Source organism: Parus major, chromosome 3 (genome assembly GCF_001522545.3).
Source record: "Parus major isolate Abel chromosome 3, Parus_major1.1, whole genome shotgun sequence".
NCBI lineage: Eukaryota > Metazoa > Chordata > Aves > Passeriformes > Paridae > Parus > Parus major.
Window position 1 is genome coordinate 29,669,811 of NC_031770.1, and position 18,235 is coordinate 29,688,045.

The 18,235-nt window shown below is 33.4% G+C and overlaps 1 protein-coding gene across 1 annotated transcript in view; it reads right to left on the reverse strand.

Annotated features, from left to right (window-relative positions):
* Positions 1–18,235, reverse strand: part of DNAH8 (dynein axonemal heavy chain 8) — a 121,122-nt gene that overhangs the window by 34,728 nt on the left and 68,159 nt on the right. The window contains 13 exon segments of the mRNA XM_033512619.1: positions 604–707; positions 3,966–4,084; positions 4,480–4,706; positions 5,264–5,428; positions 5,874–6,027; positions 6,356–6,486; positions 8,845–8,967; positions 9,398–9,590; positions 12,672–12,835; positions 13,609–13,718; positions 14,268–14,481; positions 15,456–15,578; positions 17,714–17,848. Coding sequence (XP_033368510.1) covers positions 604–707; positions 3,966–4,084; positions 4,480–4,706; positions 5,264–5,428; positions 5,874–6,027; positions 6,356–6,486; positions 8,845–8,967; positions 9,398–9,590; positions 12,672–12,835; positions 13,609–13,718; positions 14,268–14,481; positions 15,456–15,578; positions 17,714–17,848 — 1,962 coding nt within the window.

Below are 18,235 nucleotides of genomic sequence, written 5' to 3' on the forward strand. Positions count from 1 at the left end.
GCAGGCAGCCCCTTAGTCATCACCAGCCAAAATTTGCTCTCCAGTGCATATTAAATATTCACCATCAGAACATTATGGTATCTTTCAGAAAACAGATTGCCTATACTGATCAATTCCCTATTATACCTTTCCAGAGAGTCATTTAGGAAACCAGATTTCTAGCAGACCACCAATTTCATGAGCATACAGATACCTTGTTAATGTAAATACAAAATCTGAAGCTGGACTGCAATGAACATTTTTCTAAGGAATTTTGAAACAGGAAAAGATCCATTACCATGTTAACTTTTTCTCTGCTAGTAAGTGCACATATAATCCCAAATTTAATAATGTCAATTAAGCCCAGATTAAAAAAAAACCTATGGAAAAAAATTAAATCTGACGCTTATCTGAGTGGGTAAGAAATGGGAGAAGAACAAGGAAAGCATGCAACTTCTGTTGCAATCTAAAAGTGCCTTACTTTCAGAAGCAAATGCTGACTCAACACACTACAGAGTGAGTAAAATTTGCCTCATTTTAGACGAGGCAAATTTTTGCAAAATATGATAAAATTCTGCAACAGCATTTTATCCACTGAATACTCTAGTGCTATTTAACACTCACTTTATCTGCCTTAATAGATGTCACAGCCAGCTCCTTCTCCTTAATAGCCAAGTCCTTAGAGAGTTTAGCAACAGATTCACTGGCTTCCATCAGCTTGGACAGACCTATTAATTTAAAGACAAAATTCAGAAATATAGGAACTTTTTTTCTGTTGGAGTCTGAGACACAGAGTGTGTGCCCTTGTTTTTAATACTTAGTTATAGGATTCAAAAAAACACTGAATTTCATATAATATGAAATTAATGGGCATGTTTTCATGGTGATACATGAGAACAAGTGCTAAAGTTAGATAGGAAAAGTGTAAATGTGTAGATTAGAAAGTTTTTTAAATCACTGGGTGAAAAAGTAGTTTAGAGAACAGGAGACAAGATGGAGGATTTAAGGTGTTGTCTCTTGTCCTTCTTTCTTCTTCATGTTCTTCTCCTAGGGGTTTTTGGGTAGTAGTAGGTGATTGGGTAGAAAATGCCACAGTGCAGCACACAGGTGTTGGGTCATTGAGTCACTAAGAAAAATAACTTAGTTGGCATCTGTTAATTGGGTAAATGGACATATAAAAGACCTTGAAGAAGATCTTTGTTAGCCATTTACTATCATAGTGCACATAGCTCCTTGTACCTTGTAATGCTGATAAGAAAAAACAAACAACTGAGACCGAACGAGAGAAAACCTGTCTCCCTCTCATCAATCTTCAGTTCAAAGGGAAAAAGAACCCAATCTAAAAGTCCTTTAATGTGACATTTTTCCTCTAGTTAGATTACACAATCTAGGTCCAGATCTCTCATACGTTGTACCTTGTGTTCTCATTCAATTTTATGTGGAGAGGAAGTGGGTGTAAGCAGTCATACTACCATGATTGTCTTTACTGTTCACTTTTCATGGATATAAGTAATTTTGCAAGGCACAAAATTATGATAAATAAACTTATTTCTTCAAAGGAAACAACAACAACAACAACAAAGGAACTATGTCAAGCATACGTTGCATCACAGAGTCATGAGACGATCAGAATTTCTGATGCTTTATTGTGTCATTACATGAAGAAATTACCTAAGGATCCATGACTGCATTCTAAAAGGGAGTCCCTTCAAGAAAAAAAATTGGGAAGAAGTGGAGTCAAAAGTGGACATGAAGATCACAGCAAAATTATGACCTCCAGCCCCTGCATATTGAGTTTACAATCCCTTGTCCTTGGTGACAGAGAGGGTGAAAAAGCACCTATGTGCAGAGGGGCAGTCCCATCATAGCTCTTCTGTGTGCTACAGAAACCACCCATAGAGGCCACTCAGCTTTTCATAGAACCATGGAATCACAGAATATGCTGAATTGGAAGGAACCTATCAGGATGATCTAGTCCAATTCCTGGCCCTGCACAGGACACCCCAAGAATCCCACCATGTGCCTGAGAGCATCCAGAAAGAGATGTGCTTGCTCCCTGTGTGGTTATTACATATGCAATCTTTCTTATGTGCCCATGGGTCCTTTTTTCTCTTTTCTCTTGCTCTTAGACTTGAGCACAGATATTTTGGCCATTCCTGAGTTCCTCATTGCATGCTGAAACCTCTCCAGGCTTTTTCTTCATTGCTGAATCTTTAAATCCTACAAGTTCCCTGGAAGTAATTCCCCTTATTGCCTTCTCTCCCTAAGCATCTGAGTCAGCACACCCTTGCAGCTACACATTTGATGTGCGATATTTGTCTGTGACGGCTCTCCAATTTTTTGCTACCACATTTCAAACAGAAAAACTTTCTCTCCCAGCATAGCTCTTGTTCTGACACAGCCGCCTCATGCTTAGGTTACTGCCATTCTACAGAACCACAGCATCATCTAGGTTGGAAGAAACCCTCGATATTATCTAGTTACACCACTAATCCAGCACCTTCAATCCAGAAGCTATAAAAGGGAAAATGGTACCCTTTGCTGCTTTACTTTTCCCTGCTACAAACCTAGAGTGTGAAGAAGATGGACAGAAAGTAGGAATATGCAGATAAAAAATAATTGAAAATTTCAATTATAAACAAGAAACCTTTATAGCTGATTGAGGTCCCCACATACTTCCAGGAAGAAATATTACAGCAGTACCAACTGTGCAAGTGAAACTAATTAGAATATTTTTTAACTGGCATTTGTATTGCCCATAAGCTGAAACAAACGGTTTTCTAAGCATCAATGATATGAAGATGTTGCAGTGGAACATATCAATGTACATGTTCACCTACGCACAATCATTTTTTTCAGCAGAACATGCAAGGAACTTATAATAACATGTCAGAGGCTACAAAAATCTACAGATGAAATTTTATTGACAGTGCTGAAGCTGCTTATGTTACGACTTCTGAATTATTTTGGAAATTAAAAACCTGCAGAAAGAATACCAAAAAAATCAAAACCAACCCTGATCTCTCAAATCTTCAAGGTTCTCAGACTTTGTCCCCTCTTAAAGTAGATTGAGGATAAGTTCTGATTTCAAGAACTGGCAACAGATCCATAGAGCAAAACATACACAATTTGAAAGTATTGAGGATCACTTACTCCTCTACAGTTCACTCTAATTCAGTAAAGAGTTTATGACTAAAACAGCTACTTTTCTTCATGTGAATGGTACCGGTTCTATTATTAATCACTGTTAAAGTGCCACATTCTTTACCTTTGTATAAAAAATCTTATCATGTAGAATTCTTTATTCCACTGAATTGGTATGCAATATCTTTTCTGATAAAGGCCAGGTTTCCTCAGGTTCTCAGCTGACTTTATAGATTTACAAAAGCATGTTTAGATGCAAACTGGAGAAGACTGAAAACACTAAAAACTGGTGTTCTGAAACCATTAAATACTAATTCCAAAAGTAAGGCCATTTCAAACAGATATCCAAAATCTGTCTGAAGAATATTTCAATCATACTTTTCTGCATTTGAGATCTACAGTTATAAAATGACCCCAAGTAACAACTACTTATTCTACAGCAGAAATACAAAATAAATCATGTGTGAAGCACACAGACTGCATTGTGGAATTTCCATAGACAAGTCCAGAAGCAAGTTATTAACTGTTCAGAATTACCTCTCTCTACACCAGTAAATCAGATGCTACCTCTGTTCATTTTCAGGTTCTACTTTCTATTACAAAATCTGACTTGCAAATACTAAAGTTTAATATAATGCTGAGCTGAATGGTTAGGCTGGTAGCTCCTTTGAGGTATTTTTACAAGAGAATCATTGTGAGTTTGCGATAGGGGGAGTGTCTGGTTAAAATCCTCATATACTACCACTTTTGGACTGTGATCCCCTATAAGCGATCACTGAAAAAGAAGTCTAATATTAAAAATATAGATAATTTGAGACCGTACATAGACTGTATCTGCTTACCAGTTTGCATACGTTCAGCCTGTTCATTAATGCTATCTAACTTCTCGGTGTAAACCTCTTTGTAGCCATTGATGAAAGAAAGGTAGGATTTAGGTGTTACGTAAGCTCGTCTTCGATACCTAAACCAAAGTATATTGGCAACATCAACTTCACACATTTTTGATACATACAGTGATTTAATTACTTCCAAAAAAGGAAAAATTATATAACTCAAGTCTTTATTAATTCAAAATCAGATTTCTCCATGATGCAAACCCCTATATTTTAGTTACATTGTTTTTATCTACATTGACAATATTAAAGACAGTTGAATAGTGGGAATGAAGATAAAGAATTTGCAACGTAATAGCAATTCTTTTTCATGGCCTGAGGATATAATGGTATAGCAGATTTAATTTTTTATTATCCTTAAAATACATTTATTGATACATATAACACAAGTTCAAGAAACAATGTCAGTAGCAACGTTTTTGAGATTTATTATTGCATTTATTGCATTCATAGAAAATATTACCTTTGGAAATAATTCTCACAGCTTTCTGAAACAATATCATGAAAGAGACCCATGGTTTGTACTATTTCTGTTTTAACTGATGGAGCACAGACCATATTAAATTCTGAAAGAAAATAGTTGGACACAGCAACAAGAGCTTCCCTGGGCCATCGACTGAACCAATCCATGGTGCACCCTGATATCAGACCAGGAAATTTCAAAGAACGTGCACGGAACTTCTCACCAACCTGAAGAGGGAATTAGTGTTTGTTAGTAAAATGATTCTTAAGCAAAGGTCAATGAAAGTGTTTAATTAATAGAAACAGCTAAATAGTCTATTTTCTTCTTGATCATTTTCTGCTGAGAACACCCTGAAATTTTTTTTCCCCCTCAAGTAGAGGTTTGTAAAATTTCTAACATTCAACATTCATGAAATAGGAAGAAAGAAGTTCATTACAAATATATATGGTTTTAATATTTTGAAACATCAAATAATGTATTGTAATTATCAATAAAATATTGTTTTCCAGTTAAAAGCCATGATTTCACAAAAATACATTCACTGATGTGTATTAGGAAAAAATATGTGAGAGGAAAAAATTTTGTAAGAAATTATTTATTTTTTAAGTATTGTGCTGTTAAGTTCTCATAGCTGTACTATTACTTTTATTATCTTAGCAATTACAACTACATTTCTGTAATCTTTTTATGCAACTTGAACTTCCTTAAAAATATAAAATTTTCTCTTACACCACATTGGCAAACTTGCTAATGGAAGAAATACAGATATATAGAAAAAACTTACTGGAGAAAAGCAGAGGACAACATGCAAGTTCTTCTTTGCCCGACTTAAAAAGTACTCATAAAGATTGTCAAAGGTAGGAGGATGCCGAGGCAGTTCTTTTTTCATCACAGGTATTAATGCTTGGGTGATTTCATCCAATTCATCCCGAGCAAATAAATTAGAAATCTTTTTATAAAATAAAAAATTGACAATTAATTGCATGGATGTCTTTATTATAAAATTTATAAATATTGACATGTTTACCCCTGTATATATCTCTCTCTCTCTCTGCATGTACACAGTTTAGACTAAAATCCACAGGTTTAGACTTATGAAATTACATTGAAAACTAAGAAGTCTAACTCTGGAAGAATATAGGACTTGACTGGTGATTGAATCATCATTTAATAAAAGGCTACTGAAATACTAACCACAGCTCCTTTTATATTCTCCTGGCATACACTGAAATAAAGAAACTACATGTACTTATGTAAGAGCACTCCTTATTTAAAAACTTGAAATATTTTAATCATTGTTGATACTACAATGTATTACCAAAATAAAGTAGTGAGAACAAACTTTACAGTACCCTGCCTCTAGAGCACATTGCCTTTCAGGCTGAGACCCTTACCTCTCCTGAAGACAGCAGATTATTTACATATTCCAAAAATGATTCCTCTTTTATCTCATTATCAGTGAAAATAAAGGTGATACCTTGTCCTTCCTGTCCAGCTGTTCTATACAATACTTTCAAATCTTCTGACAGATTGGTTACATTATAGGATCTAGGAGAGATAAGGAACATTACATGTTGATTCAAAACAACTCAGAATACTGCTCTTTTTGGATTATAGTATTTTATAAATGACATTGCAAACATACTTTGTAAACACACATTTTTGTGCAGGAATAGCTAACACATGGTCTACCTTTTTCAAATGAAAAGAAATCCAGTGTTGTAAACAAACCAGATAAGAGTGTATTGTTTTCAATATTTTTTCAATGGTGACAAAATGAAAATAAAGAAAAATAAAAACAAGGAGAAAAATATGTGGACAAGTAAAGACAAAGCAATACCATTAACGTGATTTATATATTTATTGCATTTCTTACCTGGTTAAAGTGATCTGAAATATTTTATAGCCAGCAATGAAGGAGGCTAACTTTGAAAGGCTTTGTTTTCCAGAACCACCAACTCCAACAAGTAAAGCATTTCCATATGCTGTCCGAATAATTCGGGAAACCTGTAGAGGAAATAATAAAGAAAAATAATCAGTAATAAACTTAAATATTAGCTAGAAAAATTAAAGATCTAATATGCTTTATACTTAATTTACTATAATACAATGTAAAAATTATTAAAAGGATACTTGCAGAAAATTTTTCCTCCAAAGAACACTTGTAAATTCTTCAGAAATTTTGAGTGACTAATGAAGAAGCTGCATATAAGAATATAGGATGGATCATCTACACATAGTTAATGTGTACATGAAAGGGGACATTTTGAGCTCTAGTTTATTTTGAAGACATCATCCTGAATGTGTTTAAAAATATTAATAAAAAGCTTTAGCTAGAAAAACATACTACATTCTTAATTTTAGTAGTCTGAAAGACTTAAACTATGCTTTAATGTGTTGGGGATTAGGTGTCCTTCTTTCAGTTCTGGCTCACCTGTGGAATTTTTACCCATTAGTTCTGGGGAAAACCCCTGACTGCTGGTACTTGGTGGGTACTTGAGAAACACAGAGTTCGGCTGGGCACAGAGGGGAAGAGGGGCTGTAAGAAGGGGAGGGTGGGGGCAATTTTGCTGGCTTCTTCAGCTTCAGAGAAGGACACTTGGCTGAGAGCTGTTGCTGCGGAGAGAATTCGCCATCACCCAGACGGAGCTGCTGCTGCTGCTTCTCCTTCTCCCCTCTTCATTGGTGGCCTCGCACTCCGGGACGTGTGGCAGTGCCAGCCACCGCCACGGAGCTGCTAATTCACTTCATCCATCGGGCCGGGATCTCTGCTCATTCCTGCCGTTCCAGCCGGCTGTTCCTCAGAGCGCTGCAGGAGCACCGGGACTGACTGCCCCAGGGGGTTTGTGAAGCAAAAACTCTCCTCCATCCTTTCCCGTCTCGGCCAAGAAGGCTGTCACGGGGTCCCTGGTTCTGTTTTGTTGTTAATGCTGTAGTTATTGTTGTTTGTGTGCCTCATTATACATACCAGTAAAGAACTGCTATTCCTATGCCCAGATCTCTCTCTGAGAGCCCTTGATTTCAAAATTACAATAATTCGGAGGGAGGGGGGGTCTATGTTTCCATTCCAAGGGAGGCTCCTGTCCTCCCTAGCAGACTCCTTTCTTCCAAAACTGAGACATGATGTAATCTTCTAGTCTATCTACTTTCAACGTTTATTTTGTGATAGTTTTCTTACCAAGTCTTCAGACTTAAAAGTTAAATTACAAATTTACTATTCTATTGCTTTTTGACACATCTTCTTTGGGTTTATGATACATTAGTGCACTATTACTTTTAAGATTCTGCATTTTATTTCGGTCTGCATGTAAATTATGCACAAAATGCAGAAGATTGGCATCTACATCAAGTCTTTGAAATATATTAATTTTTATCTTTTATAAAATTTTAGATTACTGAACTTTTCCCTCTGAGCCTATTCAGATATATTAAAGAATTCTAAATATGAAATTATGTGGGTGACTAGATTTATTGTCATTTCAGGTAGAAAGGAGTCCTGGTGTCACTAATTTTGTATCAAGGATGTTCTGTCTAAAACTTGCCAATAAAAATGCAGTGTCAGAGGCTTTCAAGGTCTTCTGAAATTCATCTAGCATCATGTGAACTATATTTACAAAGAAATTTATTTATTTCTGTTTAAATGCAAAGCAAACAAACATTTACTTTGAGGTCAACTAGAGAATAACAAAACACCTTCTGTTTTTGTTTCACTGCAACTTCTGTGTGTCTTTCAGTAACCAGATCATGCAGCCAAAACAATTCCTGAGACAACACTACTTAAACCTGAGACATAAACCTCATACTTTGCCTTTATTTCACCCCCAGGAATCAGATTTTGATTTCAGATTAATTCTTTTCTTATATATTCCTTTCTGAGTAGGAAAACAAATGATTGTTAGTTGAGACCTACACACTACCATAAACTCTACCCTACACATTGATTCCATTGCATCCCTAATTTGTATTTCCTTTCATGTCTCTCATTCAATCAGATTCTACCTCAAGTTGTTTTTGTCTCGTCAGGTACAGACACATTTGAAGTGTTCTCTGAATTCTAAATGGTTAAAAAATAATTTTATACAGACAATATAAATGACTTTACTTATGGTCTCACCTTTCCCATTGAGGAAAATCTTCATCTGTCTGAATACATAGAAGTTTAAACAGATACTTGAATAAGGAACTTATTATAAAACATGCAAACAGGTAAAATGACTGTAGCTCTTTCCTAGTTCTCGAAAATGACCATGCAAAGATGGCAAAGCAGTTTGGGGTTAAGAATAGCTTTTCACAATGTGCTAAGAATAGCTTGTCCAAATAAAGAACACTGTTATAACAAACAAATAAAAAATAGCAATAACAAACCTTAATAAGATGTGTCATTGCATCCTTAAAAAACACCAAATCAAGAAACGACCCTCTAATATTTTCATTGTATTGTGACTGATATGCCCGCAACTTGTTACAAAGGAATTCATAGCTTGGAATCTGAAAAAAAATCAAAATAAATAGATCTGTAACAACACTAGTAGGGCATTTCAGAATTTTAAAGCTTCCCTGATATTTTAATGCAAACTTCAGTCTTATGTGCAGGCCACATATAATGATATTATCTTGCTAATTCACCATAATTATTGTAGCTGTGTTTAAGCAGAAATTTTTTGCTATGATTGGAAGAAAAAAAAGAAGCAAGGAGAACAGGAAAAAATAGACCACATTTATATGCCATTATTAAGTCTTATCACTAAATCAACATATGATTTATTGCATGCTAACCAGGAAAATCTAGATATATTTTCACACAAAATGTGGTAGCTATTCAACAAAATTTTCTGTATTGTATGAGTTCAGCAATATAAAACATTAATAATTAAAGAAAAACTTTGGTGCCTAGTATTTGATGTGTAAAATGAAATACCTCCTCATAAATTTTTGGTGCTTGAAGCTCAACATCTTCTGCTTCTTCACCAGTTGCTTCAGGCTCATCCCGTAAAAAATCTACAAAATATGGTTCAGCTTGGAGAACTTCACTTAAATCTGCCTCCACATATTCCTCAATTGTTTTATCAATAGTTTGTTCAAACCAGACTGTATCTTCAGGTGTATTAAACCTGAAAACCATAAATTAGTAAAAATTTAAAAAAATATTTCTAGTTATTCTCTAGAGAGAAAATAGGTATCTAAATACTAAGAAAAGAACTAAATCAAAAAAATAACTTGCAACATTTTAAAGAAAAGTACATATTAGACAATACATACTACACTGTAGTCACAGAAATGGATTAGGCAACATTCACAAAAATCAAGTACTTCCATACTATAAAATACAATAGTCAGTGACATGAAATATAAACCAAAATGATTTTATTTTCCAACTTTCACCAAGAATGAGACAACGAAGACCATGTAATTTTTCAGTTAAAAAAGGATGAGAAAGGGTGAATGCTTTCCCAAATAACCATGGCTAAGTGAGCCTTATCATCTTTCAGCTTGCAGTAAAACAGCATATTTTATGGTATCATAATACTGCCTATGAAGCTGCAATTGGATAAGGAATAGGGAAAGGAAGGTAGCATATGCCACTACAACCTGAAACCATTCTCAATCCCTCTTACACAAAAATCCATAATTAGCAGAGTGGAATACACATTTGGGTTAAGGCGACTAATTAAAGTCTGGAAACATATACTAGTGACTACATTTCATTGTGTAAAACACTTCATCTGCTTCCCTTGACAGATTCAATCTAATTTTAATACAGATCAGACCTTTTACTACTCTGCTTATCATTACTGGTAAAGCAATGAAGAATGATACTTAGGAGTAACTGGCAAACATAAAAGACAAGAACTATCTCATCCACAGAAAAAGTTAAGTCAAACTGTAAATGTTGAAGTACAGAAAAAAGTAATTTCTGTATATTTACTTATTTTTCTTTTCAGTGATACAACTGAGAGGAATGTAGAACAATGTGAAGAAGCCCAGTGCTGCGAGTTTTCAAATAAGACAAGCTAAATTGAAGAACTGTTATAGAGACAGCGTAGATATTCATTACATCACTATTGCTAGAGGTCTTTAGTAATGACATTATAATATTAACCACTAGGAAATTTAAAATCAGCATGGAAACAGGAAATGCATGACTATATTCTCTCTTCCTCTTTCTAAGATATAACGTATCTGTACATATACATATCCTCTATGCATTTTTAAATTTACCACAACAAATTAAGAACATATATGAACACTTCAATAAATGCCAATAATATTGCTCCCAACTTTAAAGGAGAAAATAATACACTGTATGATTCTGTATGATACTTTTCCCTTAGTAGGGAGTATCCTAGCTTTAAATTAAAATTAAACATTTTCCCCTGTCTCATATCAACAGCACTCTGCTGCATATAAAAATGTATAGACATAAATTTTAGCAAATATGTAAATTTGTATAATATAGGATAGTTCAGACAGCTAGAAATATCAGCACTGCTAATATTTTGTGGTGGATAGGCTTTCTCTGATCATGGAGAAATAACTACCTAAGTCAGCAGAAAAGTCTGGCCTTTATTTTTATATTCTTGACAGCTGATGGATAAGATTTACTTTTACATTTCCTGCATACATTTCCTGTGTTCAGCTTACGTATTTTAGGAGACTAGAGAAAGTGAGATTATGTTTCATACAGGATATTGAAACTGGGGATAAGAAAAATCTTCCTTGGCTCTTAAGTTTGTTAAGGCACCTTCTGAGGAAGAGATGGGCTCTGCCATCTGACTCAGAGTTCTCATGAAAGAAAATGAGGCATTCTAGAAGATACAGGCAGGGATGATAGACAAAACATTTTGACAATGTTTTTTTTTTTTGTTTGTTTGGAATAGTTTGTAACATTTACATGAAATAGAGGGCAGTTGTTTTATCCACCAGTTTCGGCAGTGTGAAATTCATCTCTAAGTTTTATATATCTTGGGGTTTTTTTCTGTTTCAACTGAATATATGCTGAAGTCCACATATCAGCATATACTTAGGAGGATATCACTTTGTCCATCTTGTATTTTAAAAAACAGAGATGGAACTTCTTATATTTCTTCTATACCTCTTTACACTGACAAGATAATTGAATAACATGATTAAGGTTGACCCTGCTAGAATCATTATGCATTTGTCTCGCCTGCTACCATGCCAAATCATCTTCACCAGACTGCATTTATGTAGTCAGTATCTTAAAATAGATAAATTCCATTTTAAGGTTTGCAGCTATGTTGAATACAGAAAACATTCTGGTCGTGGCAGGTCATACCTTATCACTTCTCAATTCAAAACTTTTAGGTGTAACTAGAAGCAAAAACACTCTAAAATGCCTTCTTCTGTCCATGACAAAATATTTGTCATTCCTTTTACTTTGTGATAGCTTTATAAAATCAATGAAGTGTAAGAAAATAGACATAACTGTTTTAAAGAGCTAATGTTTAAATTTAATACTGTAAGTCTAAAATATTACTTTATAAAAATCATAAATCCTGTTCCTCAGGGCATCAGAGTAAGAAAAAAATTGTATTAATATACATTATAACTTCTTTTATTATTAATAAAAGAATAGTAATTATTAATATAATATTATAACTTCTTACAGTAGTAGTGGGTATATGCCATGTTTTTAGCAGCAGCTATAGTGCTACATCTAGAATTTCACAAGAAATTGAAACACAATGAACAATAAAATAATACTGGTCTGCAAGATATACAGAAGCTATATCTGTTTTATGAATATTTTGAAAGAGATTTATAGGAAATGGTCCAATTTTAAGTCATAAGCATGAAATCCCATTTTATTTTTCTCTGTGTAGAGAGCAAAGCAATTTTAAATTATCTTATGTGGATAATTTAGGACACCATAAGGTTCTCTTTTATACAGTGTAATCAGCTGAGTGCAACCAAAGGGGAAAAAAAAATGTAGGTTAAATATATAATATGTAGATATTTTGATGTTTTCCATTCAGTTACTGGGTTAATCTATCACTACTTACCATGATATTTGTTTGAATAATACCTAATGCAGACTATATGTAAAATAAGATAAAATTTTTCAAATTGGCCTAATAAGATTTATATTATTTAGAAATTTTACAGATGTATGAACATAAATTAAATAAATGGCTAAACGTACTAAATATAAAATGCTATAGTTATCATACCTGTCTGCAATTACTCTGGTACATTCATGTTTAAAAAGTCTTAAGATAACAGTGCTGGTGTTGCATTCTTCTGCCTTTATAGTTAACATTCCTTGCCAAATTCTAGAAAGGTCTCGAAGGTTGAAGATATAGTGGAATTTAGATGGTGTGGGTAACATCTTTGCCTAAAGAAAAATATTGTTAGTATTCAAGATCAGTAATACCTAGAAAAAAATCAATAATAATAAAATGTATAACAATATAATTAATAACTTTATCATTAATAAATACACTGATCACAATTAAGAAATATCATCATTAACTAATAATAAATAATTATTAATATTTTAACAAGAACTTGATAATTAAACTCGCTTGACAATTAATAATTAATAAATTATCAATATGTAATTAATAATTGTCATTAATAATTCATGTATAAGACATACAAGTAACAAAAATACTAATTCTCAAACATAATACTGAGGGACAACTCTTTATAAGAAGACACCAAGAGTGTCAAATTATTTGAAAGCAGGATCTCTCACTAACTGTAGAACACCTAGACTTACATATAATTTTTTCACGTGTTGCTCTGGTTTTATACATTAAAAATTATAATTTGTAAAGAATTTCACTCTTTTTTCTGTTGCTAGTGAGATCAAAGCTTTGGGTAACATGAATTAACTTATAAGAATGAATGGACTGATATTTCCATTCATCCGTCTTGTATACTGAAAACTTATATTTTTCAGATTTAATCTCAAAAACAATGTAGCCCATCCTCTGTTTTTTTACATCTTTATTTTTTTTTCCTATTTTTGAGAGGGTGGGGTGTTTGGATTTGTTGTTTTTTCTCTGTTTGGGTTTTTCTTATCGATATGATCTTAGGGAATAATCACCTAAACTAAACTAATAGTCACTCTATTCAGAGATAAAATTTTCCTTGAATTTATACCTTTGTCCGTTGCCACAATATTCTTCCTGTTGAGACCAATTTTTCCACCATATTACATACTTCAGTGTTGAATTCTCTACAGAGATGAAAGTATCCAGTGGCAATAATACCTGAAAATACAAGATGCAATGAACAATTAATCTCATTTTGTAGGATATAATAAGGTAGGTCATGAGCAAGACAAATAGGTGTTTATTTAAAACATTACTTGGTAAAACATAATTTAAAATTACAGATGAAATGATTTTTCTCTGTTGTCTATGGCTTTTCTGAATTAGTATAGAAACATTGGGCAGTAAGTGAGGGGTTTCTACCATATCCTGTATTGACAGTTACCAGAACTGAGAAATTTAGCAACAGAGAGCATTTCAGACAGTTCAGAGGTGGAATGTTAACCTACACAGAAATAGCAGTGCTCACAGTCTTCCAGGAAATGTAATTACTTTCTTAGTATTTGTGTGTCCAAAATAAGAAATACAACCTTTTGAAGAGTTTCATTTCTCTTCCACAGAACTATTTTTGCTGTACCACAGGTTCAGTTTTTGTACTGGAAGAACTCTGAATTTGCATGATGAAAGTGAGAAAGAAATCATACTTTTATACATTTTAAGTCCATTACAAAGATAAATAAATTGTACTAAAGCAAGAGAAAAAAGTACCAAAAATTTTGTCAATGGATGTGTTGGATGGCAATGTACAATTAAATACACAAAACTGTCTTTTTAAACGCTGGGGAATATCGTTACGGCCTCCTCCAGGATGTATCATTGCTGCTATTATTTGTACATCTACAATTGTAAGGAAGTCTCCAGGTTTATCCAAGCTGTACATTCCTCTCATTTCCATCATCTGACGGACAATTTCATTTGTTATCTGCAAATTCATGTAAGTTGTACAAATTAGAAATTTATGCAAGTAAAGAAGAAAAATACACCATGATAACTTCTTTTTGTAACTCTACTAATCCATAAAGAAATATTGTTACCTTAATCTAAAAACAGATTAAACTGCCTTCCTTAGTCATATGGAAGGTCTTGGTTTATGAGATTTCAAATGGCAGGAAAATTGTTTCAGAGCTCTACTGCTATCTAATATCAAGAAAATGTGCTTGTATTCTTTTGAAATAAACAAAATTAAAGAAATTAACTGGGGGAAAAATTATTTTGTTCCCTATTTTGTTGCTGGAAATTCAGCTAAGGATGTTCCAGCTATGCTTTTCAGCTCACTCTTGGGCCTCCTTCGAAGCAAAACAACTGATTATTTTATGCTTCTTTTGGAAAGATTATTCATTCTTCATTCCACTCTACAGCCACAGAATTTGCCCCATAGCAAGTGCTCCAAAGATATTCAGCAGGCTTTATATATGTGCTCACATACCCCACCAAAACCAACATGACATGCAGCATGTCACTAATCACAAACCACTATCCAATCAAAAATATGTGAGCCATGTCTTGGGGCCATAATGCAAGACCTAGTGGAGGCCTTGAATTTTTCATATCCTTTATTTCTCTCTCCAAGGTATTGGTCTTTCTCTTGGCAGAACTTTTTTAATTGGTGCTCTCAGATTAATGTCAATCTTGAAATTGATAATACTCTACCTTACTACAGTGCTAATTTTTGTTTAGTCTTAAAAAAATAAGGAAGTGGAGGTTGCGTAAGATATGGCATCATTATATTACTTGTCTAAAAATCTAGCACTCTCCTTTTTTGTGTGTGTCAGTGTACCAAAATTATAAAGCATTTCCAATAATTAACAGTTAATTAAAATATTTAAGAAATCCACTGATTCCCATATAAAAAGCACAAAAATTTTCAAATAAGTAGTAAATATTGAAAATGTTTACCTGATCTCCCCATTCATTGATAAATGGCATATTGATATCATCAATAAAAATAGTCATCTTTCTGCCCCCAGGAGGTCCATAAGTACTTCCAACACGTTTGTCCACATAACTCTCTATTGTCCTCTAAAAAGGTAAAGTTAGTTCTCATTTTATATCTAAAGCAAAGGTATTTAAAAGACATTGCTGGATGTCTGCTACAGCACTCAGCCAATGATTCCCTCTTTTTGTTGGTAGTTTCATCCTTAATTGTAGCATTAAGGAACCCATTTCCCAAGGAACACAGCTCCTGTCCTGCAACCAACCTCTGGCTGTCAGAGGTTTTTAAAAAGTTTCCAAACTTTGAAATTATTATTTCATTATCAGTATTGTCATTCCCCAAACTAATATCACTTGTTTAATATTTGCAATACAACTGCAGAGTACATGGAGGCAACTTAGATTCCTTTAACTATGATTTATTTCCCAAGTGCCTTGTGAGGGATGTAATGCAAAATTTTAATATTTTGGTGGCAAGAAAGAGGTGCAATAGAAAAGTAAGATTTATATATAACTGAAATGTTTCTTTGAAGTTCTACAGCTCTACAGTCTTTCTAAAGATACCTAAATTATAACATTAAAAAAAACCTTACAAGATGGTACCAGATGTTTTCCTTTGATAAGTAATGTTTTCTCCATAAAACACAAATGTCACCCTATATGAATAGCATGTGCTGTCATAAAGATAAAATTATTAATAGTATTTTTGAAACAGAAAATAGACACATCTTTTGTCCAATGTTTTTATCCCATTTTTAAAACAGGGTATTGATAAGTATTTTAAGATACAGGCCTACAGGGAATATGTGGTTAAGGTGAAAAAGAGAAACTGGTAAGTGATTACATAAGGAATCAATGAATTTGTACCATGTCTAATGAATCCAAAATCACACAACTTTTCAAATAGCCTCAGAATGGTGACTCAAAATTAAAAAAAAACAAAAAACAAAGACCCGAACAATCTTGAATATAATTCTTTCAAGTGATTAGAAGCATTTCACCTGGTTGGTTGCTACATCTCTCCATTGGAAACCAGCAGAGTGAACTATGTCTTGAGCTAACTCGCTGCTAAGGGAGTCCCTCCTCTGAGGTGCTGCAGGACTGCAGCAGAAAAAAGACACACTACGGTTCTCTCACACACCCTCTGTATCAGAGACGAGCAAGTCGGGAATTTGTTTCCAAGAATGTACTAAGGACCCAAAATATGCTTAGTAAAGGACATTGGGACAGAGATACTGACTGTTCAATAAGCCTTGCATGCCTGAAAGGATGGCTGCCTTGTTCTGTCTCATTTTAATACAAACCATGACCAGAGTTCTTACACATAAGAATACCTACTGAGAAAAACTCAGCAGCCATTCTGTGATACTGGATTTTTTTTTTTTTTTAAATAGGTGTATATTCCATTAATTTTTACTATTTTCTTACTAACATTTACATTAGGTTTTTCAAAAAGATGCCAGATTTTGGAATATTCTACAAATAGATTTTCCAATCAAGAAATATTCCAAAATTAATTCCTTTTCCTACCAGAGGCTCATCATCATAAATTCATTGCATTGAATTGGTAATAAAGCAAATATAACTTACAGAATCACATCCTAGCAACTTAGTAATATCAAATCATACCAGCATTATAACAGCATTATTAAACATCCTTTCAGTCATTTGAAAAAACTATATACAGCATATATTTCTATTTATATGGATTTTTACCAAGTTACATGGGAAAGAGAAATTTCTACAAAGTTGTCATGCTAGAGGTCTTTAAAGATTGAATCTCTGATGCTGTAGTTACTCCTGAACTGAAGAAAAATAAAATTACCTAAAGGTTGAAATCTGTTCTTTACTTAACAAAAATATACTATACTAACTATACTATAAAAACTATATTAACACTATATACTAAAGAATCAGAAAAACCCAATGTATAATCAAAAAGCTAAAAAGAAAATCAAAGGTCTTTAGCAAAAAATAAAAAGAAGATTCTTAGAATTCCATAACAATAAAACCACACAGCAATCATGAATATAGATATCTCTATGTGAGTGGCTATATTTTACTCTGATCTGCAAAAATTATTTTAATAGAATTTTCTGAAATATTGAAGTGACTTAAACAAAAATGGTCCTTTAGAATTGAATTCAAAATCAGAATTAAGTACCCTTTATATACTTAGCAAGGAAATAGTAGGCAAGATTTTTTAAAAGCTGTATTTTTACCTGAAACATAAATGGTTCTGTGGCAGATGAAAAGTTTAGACTTTTTGACAAATGCTCTTCTGGGTCATATCTCTTCATATATCCCTTAATCATGACTGTCTTTGCAGTCCCCTGCTCTCCTATGAGCAAAACAGCCTGTAACAGATATTTAAAGATAAGTAATATCAAAACTTATGTTTATATATGCATAACAGACTTATTTTTGAGAAAATAATAGTTTCTATGTCTATTTTTAAATGCAACATTTTTTGATAGGATTTTCATGTCTTCATATGCACTGAGACCATATGTGGTTTTGTGTTTTTCATCGCACACAGATTCTCCAAGAAATTTCTTTGCAAAGGGAAAGGAAGAAACAAGAATGTGCTAGAGGCTTTTGTTCCAATTGCCAAACTTCTTCCAGTTTCCGACACATCAGCTGCAACAGTCTCTTTTAGTGGCTGATCCTAAGAAGACTTCCTGTAAATTCCTTCCTTTATGTTTTAAAGTTTTGTTCATGCACAAATATAATTACAGAGGATC